Consider the following 12,743-nt stretch of genomic DNA (forward strand, 5'->3'; position numbering starts at 1 on the left):
CGAGCGAGGGACGAGCGAGCGAGCGAGAGCGAGCAGCGAGCGAGCGAGCGAGCGAGCGAGCGAGCGAGCGAGAGAGCGAGCGAGCGAGCGAGCGAGCGGCGAGCGAGCAGGAGCGAGCGAGCGAGCGAGAGAGCGAGCGAGCGAGCGAGCGAGCGAGCGAGCGAGCGAGCGAGCGAGCGAGCGAGCAGCGAGCGAGCGAGCGAGCGAGCAGCGAGCGAGGATCTATCTATCTAGCGATCTAGCTATCTATTATCTATCTATCTATCTAGTATCGATCTATCTATCTATCTATCTATCATAGCTATATCTATCTATCTATCTATCTATCTATCTATCTATCTATCTATCTATCTATCTATCTATCTATCTATCTATCTATCTGTCTATCTATCTTGTCCATAGCACATAGTATAGTCTATACATTTGTCCATAAAACGTCAATAAACTAGCTTCTTGCCTAGTCAATAGCCTATTTTATAAAATTCGAATACACAAATTCCCAACCTGGTAAAGTGTATAAAAGATAAACATTTCCCTGCGTCAACACTCTGTCAAAATATAAACCTAGATCATGACAGCTAACTGTCAAAAGTTAAACACCCCCATTCAGAAATATATGTAATTCCTTTTTATCTTTCTTAACTAAAATAGCAAAACGATTTCATCATTTTTATTCTAAACACCCCATTAATATAAATATTTAATCAAATGCTAAACACAATATACATACAAATATTTATATGTTTATTATGTATTGTATTTATTAGTAATTAATCATAAACTTTCATTTGGGTTTTTTTTTGTAAACATGCTTTGTTTTCTTTCTAATCTATTTTTATAGGTTGGAGGCCATACCCGCCTATTGTTGCTTAATCAATCGACTGTTATAAAACCGCTTAATTTGCGTGAATTGGATTTTTATCAAAACATTCCGCAGGATATACAGAAGTTTGTTCCCAAATATAAAGGTAAGCTCAGTAGACATTTGACTTTTATATAACAATATACTTTTCTATGTTTCATAAAACATTTTTTATAACAAACTACAAAAAACACTTTGTTTAATAATAAAAGAAAGAAATAATAAATAAAATTGCAAAAAAATAATAATAAATAGAAAAAACAAAACAATAAAGTGATTTATAACCAAAAACAAATAAATAAATTTTTGCTACTATTTATTACAACTGTGTTAGTCTAACTAACCTCATTTGAAATGTTGATGCATTTATTTTTCCTTTTGCAAAAATTTAAAAAAACGTCATTTGTAAATAAAAATTTAATTTTTTTTATTGTATGTGAGTGTTTAGTTTTTTTTTTTTTTGTTTTCAAAACAATTAATTTAAACATTTTAAAGCATCATTATTTCTTCTCTCTATTATAAATTCATACTCATGCTACATGTTGCTTTTAAAAAAATATAAAAATAAAAATAAAACAATCAATCATTTTTACATTTAAACAAAGTAAATATTTATTTTATTTACTAAAGAATTTTTTTTTATAGAATATCTATTTTTTTATATTAAAAATATACCATAAATTTAAAACTAAAAGCTAAAGTATTTTTTTTATTAGAAAAAAAAAATTCTAAAAAGAATACATTGTATTTTTTTATATATATTTTTATCTACTTTCTTTCGTTTACTTTTAGCTGAAAAATTTTTTTATAAAAAATTATTTATATTACTTTAAAATTATAACAAAATAGTAACATATTTTTGTATTTACAAAAATTTAAGAAACTATAACAAATTTATTATTAAGTCAAACTGTGTTATTAAAATAAATATTAAAAAAAAATAAAAATTAAAAAAAAATATTTAAAAACAAAAGACTGAAAACAATATATAAATATTTACTATTTATCATTAAACATTTTTATATTAAAAAAAAAATAGTAATAAAATAATAAAATGTTTTTAAAACGAATAAAGTTTTAGAAAAAATCCTTATATAATTTTTTGTTTAAAACATTTAATTAAAAAAAAAAAAAAACATATTAAAAGAAAACGAAAAAAAAATCCGGATTGAAATAGAGTGTACACGGTTTAAAATTTATTGGTATAATTCGAAATTGAAAGGATAGACAACTATATAGGTTATAAATATTATAATTGATTAAATACTTATTCTTTTACCTAACCTTTGACCTATAAGCAAAAAAATGTAAAAATTCCAGCAATTTAAAGTAAAACTGTTATACTTTATAAAAAAAAAAGCATAAGAAACGTTGACTTTTTCTACTTAATTGACGTTTATACCAGGGATGGTAAATTACATTTTCAAATATCACAAATAACTGTCTATTTACTAAAATAAAAGCATTTGTGATCGGACCTAATTCCCCTACAAGATTGTAGAAACAGAAAGATTACTCGAAAGAAAAATTTTGAGAAATTTAATTTATACATTATATTTCCATTAGAATGAACTATGAACCGACCATATTTGTTTCCTTTTTCGAATGCAAACAATTGCCGAAAGGAGTCACACATGGGGCCACTGTACTTTTAAGAATCGAATAATACAAAAAAAAAAAAAAAACTATTGTACCAACTTTGCCAACTCTGGTTTTTACTGAACGGTATCAGTGATACCAATCGGTAAGAAAAAGCCACAAAGATTTGCTTCTAGTTTTCTATGTCAGAAAAGGTTTAAAAGTTGAAGTTGATTATATTGTTCTAATTATATACCATCAAACATAGACTAGACTATATGTTAGACTACAGACTACACTATAGACTAGACTGTAGACTTGACTAAAGACTAGACTGTAGACTAGACTATAGACTAGACAATAGACTAGATTATAGACTAGACTATAGACTAGATTATAGACTAGACTATAGACTAAACTATAGACTAGACTATAGACAAGACTATAGACTAGACTATAGACTAGACTTTAGACTAGACTATAGACAAGACTATAGACTAGACTATAGAGTAGACTATAGACAAGACTATAGACTAGACTAGAGTAGACTATAGACTAGACTATAGACTAGACTATAGACTAGACTATAGACTAGACTATAGACTATAGACTAGACTATAGACTAGACTATAGACTAGACTATAGACTAGACTATAGACTAGACTATAGACTAGACTATAGACTTGACTATAGACTAGACTTTAGACTAGACTATAGACAAGACTATAGACAAGACTATAGACTAGACTATAGACTAGACTATAGACTAGACTATAGACTAAACTATAGACTAGACTATAGACTAGACTACACTATGGACTAGACTATAGACTAGACTCTAGACTAGATTCTAGACTAGACTATAGACTAGACTATAGACTAGACTATAGACTAGACTATAGACTAGACTATAGACTAGACTATAGACTAGACTATGGACTAGACTATAGACTAGACTATAGACTAGACTATAGACTAGACTATAGACTAGGCTATGGACTAGACTATAGACTAGACTATAGACTAGACTATAGACTAGACTATAGACTAGACTATAGACTAGACTATAGACTAGGCTATGGACTAGACTATAGACTAGACTATAGACTAGACTATAGACTAGACTATAGACTAGACTATAGACTAGACTATAGACTAGACTATAGACTAGACTATAGACTAGACTATAGACTAGACTATAGACTAGACTATAGACTAGACTATAGACTAGACTATAGACTAGACTGTAGACTAGACTATAGACTAGACTGTAGACTAGACTATAGACTAGACTATAGACTAGACTATAGACTAGACTATAGACTAGACTATAGACTAGACTATAGACTAGACTATAGACTAGACTATAGACTAGACTATAGACTAGACTATAGACTAGACTATAGACTAGACTATAGACTAGACTATAGACTAGACTATAGACTAGACTATAGACTAGACTATAGACTAGACTATAGACTAGACTATAGACTAGACTATAGACTAGACTATAGACTAGACTATAGACTAGACTATAGACTAGACTATAGACTAGACTATAGACTAGACTATAGACTAGACTATAGACTAGACTATAGACTAGACTATAGACTAGACTATAGACTAGACTATAGACTAGACTATAGACTAGACTATAGACTAGACTATAGACTAGACTATAGACTAGACTATAGACTAGACTATAGACTAGACTATAGACTAGACTATAGACTAGACTATAGACTAGACTATAGACTAGACTATAGACTAGACTATAGACTAGGCTATAGACTAGACTATAGACTAGACTATAGACTAGACTATAGACTAGACTATAGACTAGACTATAGACTAGACCATAGACTATACCATAGTCTATAGTCTAGTCTATAGTCTAGTCTATACTCTTTACTTTTCAATCCATCAAAAAGAAACTCAAAATTCCCCTAAAATACCAGTGTACACTCTAAAAATTTTCAAAAAAAAATACACTTACGCTTTATTTAACAATTTAATACACTGTCACTTTTAATATTAATAACAATTTCAAATAAAAATTGCTTTTAATTTCTAACAAAAATTTTAGCAATTAAAAAAGAAATTGTTTTAATTTCTAATTTTACAGACAAATTGAATTGAAATAAGCAAAGCTGCCAGCGAAAAAAAATAAAATATAAACGAGAAAAATTCTTTTTAAAAGTGAATAAAGTGAATAAAAATATATGAATATATATAGAGCTCAAAATATAAAAAAAAAACCAAAGAGGGGTAAGTGCCTAAACGTTTTAAAACAAGTCACTTAAATATCACAAAAACAAAATAGCAAAATATATATGAAAAACAATCAGGGTATTTTAGCTTCAAACAAAATTTAAATATTTTTTGTTAAATATGTAATAAATTTTGAGAAAAACTCGCTGCTGAGCAATGAGAGAGAAAAGAGAAGAAGACGCCAGAGTTGAAAGCTTGATCTAAGGCCCGATTTTGAAGCGCTAAGGACAAGTGAGTGAGTTAAGTGTGTGTCTGTGTAAATGTGTTCTAAACTGGAGCCTAAGTTTTCCCCCCCCCCCCCCCCCTAAGGAAATACTCTTGAGAAACTAACCTCAAAAAAAGTAAAAAAAAATAAAGAAAAGCGTAAATTTTTTTGTATATACTTTTATAACAATTTAATTTTTTCTACCAAAAATCTACACAAAAAACCAAATATCTCTTATTATTTTGTATTGTATATATAATACAGAAATCGTCTAAAGCTCAACAACGTCCAACAACGTCTCTGTTATAAGTACCTCTAGTCTTCTCTACTTTCTAATCTCTACGTTAAAAACATGCCCTGTATATACTATATACTACAGCAACAACAGCGAGGACTCTACACTAACTGAATGACATATGATTTTGTGAAACCCTCTCTTAGGGATATAACAACATTCTTAATTATTCACTTACTCTCTACTACTACTCTTGATCACTCAGATAAACAATCAAACGCATCACTCTTACTCGCTCTCATCCCTATATATATATATAACAATAAATATGAGTGTGATGTTAAATGAAACGTTTCCGATAACGGGTTTGTATAATATTTCCATTATTTTTACTATACTATATACTTATTTATAATATTATTATAGGAAAAAAAAAAACTTTATAATTTATAATTATTTTTATATGAAAATTATATATTTAAACTTAAGTATAGTTAAAATTTATTTAAATTTTTTTTTAAGACCTAAAGTTTTGAGTTGTTTTGTTCTCTTTACGAAACTTGGTTCTACAAATTAGGGCCTATTTACTTGAATTCTATAAAATTTGTCTTAGAAAATGAAATTTTTATTATAATTTTCATAACAAAATTTTGTAGTTAACTTTAAAAACTTTAAATTAAAACGAAATTTTATAAAATTCTAAAAATTAAGCTTTGTTTAAAATTGTAATTGTGCTTTTTTTGGGCTTTCAAACTTCATCAAACTAATAAAACTATCATTTTCTAAAAAAAAAAAAAACGTCATACATAAATTCGTAACTATAGCTCGTTATTGTTTTTCACCAGTTTCACTTTCACCTTTAGTGTTCCAACCAAGTTTGTCAGTCCCAACCCCAAAGTGTTTGAGTTTGTTTGTCTAGTCCATGTTATCTGTTTTGTTGCTTTTTTAAAACTCACTTCATTATAAAACGACCAGAACTTTTTTTTTTTTTGATCTTCTTAAGACCCCAAAAACTGAAGAAAAAAGTTTTATATTCTTGTAAAATTAAACAATTTAAAAGAAAACCTTAAGAATTTGAACATATATCTGATTTTTAAACAATTCTATATTGTTGCCTTTAGTAAATCTTCTCAAGATCCACTAATCCCTTTGGCCTGTTTCATTTTAGGTGTTATGCAAGCAACAACAATGGGTGGCTGTAAATTGGAGAAACGTTATTCGCCCAGTTTTCGTGAGGAACCCCAACGTAAGATGAGTGCCTCAAAACGTAAAAGAGATGATATTTTAAGGTGGGTTTTTCACTTTTTTTTGAGAGAGTTAAGTGTATATAACTCTTTAACATCCTTTAAGGGATATTTTTTTTTTTTTCATTAAAATTTATCATTTCTTATAGATCTTGTTAAGATCATTTTTTTATTATTAAAGTTATATTTTCAATTTTTTTAGATATTTTGTGGTTGTGTTTGTGAGAGAAAGAGAATGTTATAAAAATGAAATTATATTAAAGGGTATGAAACCTGTTATTATTTAGTGTAATATTTAAATTTTATTTAAAATTATATATTGATTTATAAAAATCAACAAACTACAACAGATCCTACACCCGATTTTATTAAGAAAAACAAAATAAATAGAGATTTAAGGTTAGGTTAGACTTTAGTGGGACTCTAAGACAAGAAAAAAATACTTCATCATAGACCACTTGATCTAAAAGGTCACTTTTCTGATGTGTATAAGAGAAATTTAGATCAACAGATGGTGTATAAGATAAAGAATAACTTGAGAACGATAGAAAGTGGAAAAGTAAAGATTAAGTTATAGCCGAGGAAAAACAAGGATTAATATCAAGATGATGTTCCCTTAAGAAAATCGTATGATTTGAACAATATAGATTAAGAATAAGACATAGACAATAGTACGATAAGTGATGTTCCCTGAAGAAAACCACAGGAGATGTTTCAAACCCAATGTTTATAACTATTCTAGACTGACATTTCAATGATCGTCAAGATCATCAAAGTATTATTGAGCCAAAATTTGGAACCACAAGTTTTTGACAGCAAGATGCGTACATAAAAGATGCGTAATGGCTTCATCTACTTCATAATTATAACAGATATTATCTAAAGTGACCCGGATACCGGACGGACCTATCTGAATACGATGCATATCCAAAACAGGAAAGAGGACACAAGGTCTTTGCAACCGTACTAATGGAATCACTGGATCTGTTCTAAGATATGAATATGATCTATTAAAATGTTAGCCACTCCATGATCAGCTGACTTGGGTCCATTCAATACCCTAGTGATCACAGGACACTCTACTACCGTCTCATTGATAAAGTTAAGGATATATTTAAGTTTTATCCCAGCTAACCCCTCCATACATAATAGCAAGGAAGTACCGAAGTGGCACTCTCTATTCTCAGTAAATGTCTGAAAATAATACCAAACGTTTGAGATAGAGAAAAGGAGGGGGTACTCCACAGAAAGGAATAATATCAGAAACAATACGATTACCGAGAAAGTCTCCATATACTTTACACATACCAATGTCGGATGCCGAAAGTCTCGTCATCTCATTTAGTGATGTTCGACATTCCCGGACCAGTTTAGATGTGGTAAACATATTGATCTGAGACTTAATAGTCGTCTGGCTATTCGATAGAAACTAAGTCAATACAATCCCAAGATATCGGTTCTACCGGAATGATCCGAAATATTCGACCAAGTGTTGTCAACTCAAGCAAGAAAATCCAACTTGTGTGGACCCCTTAGTTGTCTGGAGCAATATTATACCAAACATATGAGATATATAGTTTACAAGAGCAAAATTAGATTATACAGAAAGGATCAATATCAGAATCTTCCAACATGGAGACTTTCTTAGCAAGTTCCTCAGTAATACGATTACCGAGAACGTTCCAGTTTCCCCTAACGAATGTCACGCCATCTCATTTAGAGATACCCGGTATTCGCGGACAAGTTTAGTTGTGGTAAACATAACAATCATGGACTTGATGGCCGTCTGACACTCAGTAAAGATAAAAGTATCCCTAACGGATATTCAATAGAACCCATGCCAATACATTTCCACGATAGACAATTCTACGTAACAGAAAGTATAATGGGGACCCAGACAGAGTCCCTCAGATACTCGATACATAGTCAATAGCTCAGCCAATACTACTTCACTTTGTTTAATGGAGTTATGGGCGCATCACATTAAAATAGCTTAATTTTTAGGCCTGGACATCGATACAGAACCCCTTCAATAGGTTATTATATAGTTTAAGATGTAACAACAACTACACAGCGTGTTATATAGCAAATACTTCAGCTAGAAGATTTCTTGAGACTGAATTGAGGTTATAAATGTCAAACAAATTTGAAATATTATAAAACAAATATAGAGAAGTATAGATCCTTATCTCTGGAAAGAAATCTTTTCAGGCAGCAGTTTGTAATACCCAAAGATGATTACAAGGCGCCAATTTTTAAGACAAAAAAATCTCATTTAGTTTAAGGAAATCATTATATTTTGAATACAAAGTTTTTATAACATATAGGTCTATGGGTGTAGGATTTGTATTATAATAATTTACCCAAAAAAAAAGAACAATTCTTATAACTACTTATTTTAGACAACAATTTGGCCCCCCAACCTACCTAACAAATGTGGTTCATACATATCTGCCCTTTCGCCCTACAGCTCTACATTTAGCCAAACAAATCGCAAAATATTAAAAATCCAAAATAAAACATATTTGGACAAAACTTTAAATGGTTTTTATAAAATATCTTATTAGCAAAACAAAAATCGCAAAAACTAACCTCAATTATTTTTCTCTTACAGAATGAAAGTTCATAAAAATGGCAACGCGGCGGATGTTATAAAAAGCATAGCACAATTGGATAATTCCAATAAACAATGTAAGTTTTTGCTCTATAAGTTTAAAAAAACAATAAAACTAATTAGTTACTCCCACTTACTAATAGATTTTCTTATGCTGGAGAATATAACCTCACAATTTCGTAATCCCTGTATATTGGATTTGAAAATGGGCACACGCCAGCATGGTGACGATGCATCCGCTGAGAAACGTACTAAGCAAATGGCTAAATGTGCTGCCAGCACTTCGGCCTCTTTGGGAGTACGTTTGTGTGGCATGCAAACGTATCAGGCACATTTGGATCAGTATGCCAAGCGTGACAAATACTGGGGGCGTGAACTAAATGAAATGGGTTTTAAGCAGGCTTTACATGATTTCTTTTACAATGGTTATCGTTTACGAACACGTGTTATCAAGAAAATAGTTCAGCGTCTATTGCAATTGCGTCGTGTTATTGAAAAGCAATCCAGTTATAGATTTTATTCCTGGTAAGTTAAAGAGTGAAATGTAAAGACTTTTGCAATACTAATCTGTCAAACATTTACAATTCTAGCTCCCTGCTTATAGTGTATGAAGGTTTTGAAGATAATCCCATGGAACATCCTATGGACTTTGATGAATGGGCGACACCAGCCACACCCACTAAGAATACCAAAAAATCTGCCACATTTGATTATCATCCAGATAATAGCATCGATGACGACGAAGATGAGGATGATGATATTGTCGATGAGGATGATCGCGAACATGACGAGGATGGTCACGATGGTGGCGATGAATTGGAACCTCATGACACCGATGATGATTTACATTTGCAGGCCGCTGATAGTGGCAATGCTTCGGCTACTAATAGCAGCACCGGCGGTGATCAATGTTGTTATGATGCTGATGCCTCAAATGATTCAAATACAGCCGATATGAATCTCAGAACCCGCATTAGACACTTGCATAATGCAACAGCAAGATCAGAGTCTCAGTCTGTCGATGCCACTACACCAACAGCCACTGTTTCACCGGAAAAGTTTAGACAACAAACACAACGTGGTGGTTTTAGCGAACACATAGAAAGAGCTGCTAAACACCAGGCATCTTCATCCTCCGAAGCCGAGGAAGAGCAACCGAATGCTTTGTTAATGGATAATGATAGTAGATCCATGCCACCACCACCCCCATTAGCCGGTTCTAATGTAATGGGTCTTAAATCTATGGATTTAACAAGACCCACAGCTTCCTCTACTCCCACCACACCCGCACCTTTCATTCCCATATCCGAAGAGACAGTATTCCTCGATCCCGAACCACCAATGCCCAGTATAGCCACCTCATCGCCGCATTCCGGTGACTCATGGATGAACTACAGCAGCAATAGTAGTGATGACTTTTCGGGTCTATCGGAACAAATCAAAGCGGTTACCAGTGGTCGCCAAACGGGCAACAACAGCTCGGACGAAGCTTCCTCAGACTATGATAGCAGCATTATAAGTCAAACGGAAGTGATGTTGAAACGTTACAAATCACAACAAGATGCATTTGAAACAGCAGTCGCTGCGGCAGCTGTAGCCAAAATAGCCACACCGCCACTAACGCCCAAAACGTTGGTACACAATAAACTAAACACCTCTACGGTCACAACAACAGCATCACCCACTTCATCGACTGCATCGTCATTGAAATCGGTCAAAGGTGCTGTTAAGCGTTTGCGTTGCAAAGACGATGATGATGAGGATGACGACGATGAAGATCACAATCATCATCATCTGTTGCATCATCATCACCATCACCACCAGCATCATTCACATTCACAGAGTAATGATAAATTGGTGGATGTACGTGAAACAAAAGACTTTGGCAAAAAATTAACATCAGCAGCTAAAAAGTCCAACACCAATGCCCCCACAGCATTGTCATCATCAACTCCCGTCTCAATAATGAGTTCACCTGCTAAAACACCAACAATACCTGCCACTACAGCTGTAAATATGTCAACACAACAGCAGCAGCCACAACCAACAACAGCACAAGCACAAATCAAACAAAATATAGAAAATTCGGGTATACTCATGGATACATCCTCAACTAAACTAACAGCAGCTGCAACAAGAACTACAACCACAACTACAACGACATCTGCCAAGGCAACAGCAACACCTGTAAATAGAGCCACCACTGAATTGCAACAGCAACACCAGCAGCAACAGGAAATCAAGGAAATTTCCAAATCTAAGAAATTCCTACAACATGCCTCCAAATCCTTGGACATTGACACCAAAATACAGTTGTGCGATGACATGCACTGTTTGGTGGATGTAAGACTCATAGATTTTGCCCATACAGCCTTTGTGCCACGCAATGGTTCCGGTTTATTTCCCTCGCCACCAACCACCATACATCATGGACCCGATAATGGCTTCCTCACCGGTCTCGACAGTCTAAATCGTTTGCTAAATGAAATCTTAAGCGAGGAAATCATGTGTTGAATGTGTGTGTAGATAAAAGTTAAACAAAAAACAAAACTCTTGGACAATTTTTTTCAAAAAAAGCTGATGAAGCGCCTTCTAAAGGCCTACACAGTAGAAGAGTAGAAGATTAAAAAACTTTGCAAACTTTGCACGAAAGTTTTCCTTGAAAGGTTTTCTCGTTAAAAAAAAATTTAAATTTAGCAATGAACTAATAATGTTTCATTGTTATAATTTATTTAAATAACAACAAAACACAACAACCCTCTACCCTGCCAGAACCCTTAAAATCAAATTTAAAAGGTTATAGTTATGCGTTTTGTAGAACCCATGGTTAAACAATAATTTAAAGAGTTTTATAAGCAAAAGTGTAACCTGTAGTTTGTTTTAAAACTCTTTGTAACCCAAAAACAAAAAAAAAAAAAGAGTGATGAATTTCATGCCAATGTGATACTAAGCAAAAACAACAGCAAAACAACAACAACAACAAATAATATTAATAATACAACAAAACAAAAATAATGCAACCAGCCCCCCAGATATTTTTTTAATTATTATTAAGATATATTTGCATAATTATTATATTATTAACATTATTTTTTTTTTAACAACAACAACAACAAAGAAACAAATTTGAAAATAAAAAGAAAAATCCTTATAAAACAAAAACAGATAAAAACAAATGTTTTCAACAAATAAATTTTGATCTCTTAACTTTATAAAAGTATGATGAAGTATATGAATTAATGTTGAGCAACTACAACAACAACAACAAAACTACTAAATTAACACAACATGTAATTTTAATTAAAATGATGACTACAAATTTAGTTTGGAATATAAACTATATATATATATTCCAAACTTAATAACCTATTAAAACAATACCTGACTTGAATGTTAAAATTAACAAACAATGAAAAAATTTAAAAAAAAAAATCAATAAAAAAACTGAACATCTTTTTAAAAAACATTAGATACTTCATTTTAGCAACATGTTTAGAAGTTATTTTTAAAGTTTGATTTAGTTGTTCTTAAAGCTTCTCTTATTTTTTCATCAAAATAAGTTCCTTTGAATCACTTATGAAAGTTATATCTATTGTTTAAGACTAGAATGATATAGTTTTTCGATCAGCCAATAACTGGGACTTCCATAGAGTTGTGAAAAGAAATCTTTAAGGATTGGAGAGTTTTAAAGAGTCAAAAGTTGTAAAGAATCAGTATTTTATTAAAACTTATTT

General features: G+C 31.8%; 1 protein-coding gene across 1 annotated transcript in view; it reads left to right on the plus strand.

Moving 5' to 3' along the window:
* Positions 1-11,966, plus strand: part of LOC119614614 — a 14,087-nt gene extending 2,121 nt beyond the window's left edge. Inside the window, exons 2-6 of the mRNA XM_037970731.1 lie at positions 842-968; positions 6,320-6,440; positions 9,010-9,086; positions 9,153-9,534; positions 9,600-11,966. Of these exons, the coding sequence (XP_037826659.1) occupies positions 842-968; positions 6,320-6,440; positions 9,010-9,086; positions 9,153-9,534; positions 9,600-11,523 (2,631 nt within the window). The 3' untranslated portion in view covers positions 11,524-11,966. The remainder of the gene's footprint in view (positions 1-841; positions 969-6,319; positions 6,441-9,009; positions 9,087-9,152; positions 9,535-9,599) is intronic.
* The last annotated feature ends 777 nt before the right edge of the window (positions 11,967-12,743 follow it).

Source organism: Lucilia sericata, unplaced genomic scaffold, assembly GCF_015586225.1.
Source record: "Lucilia sericata isolate MDLA Ls3-8-SP2 unplaced genomic scaffold, ASM1558622v1 Contig003141F_arrow, whole genome shotgun sequence".
NCBI lineage: Eukaryota > Metazoa > Arthropoda > Insecta > Diptera > Calliphoridae > Lucilia > Lucilia sericata.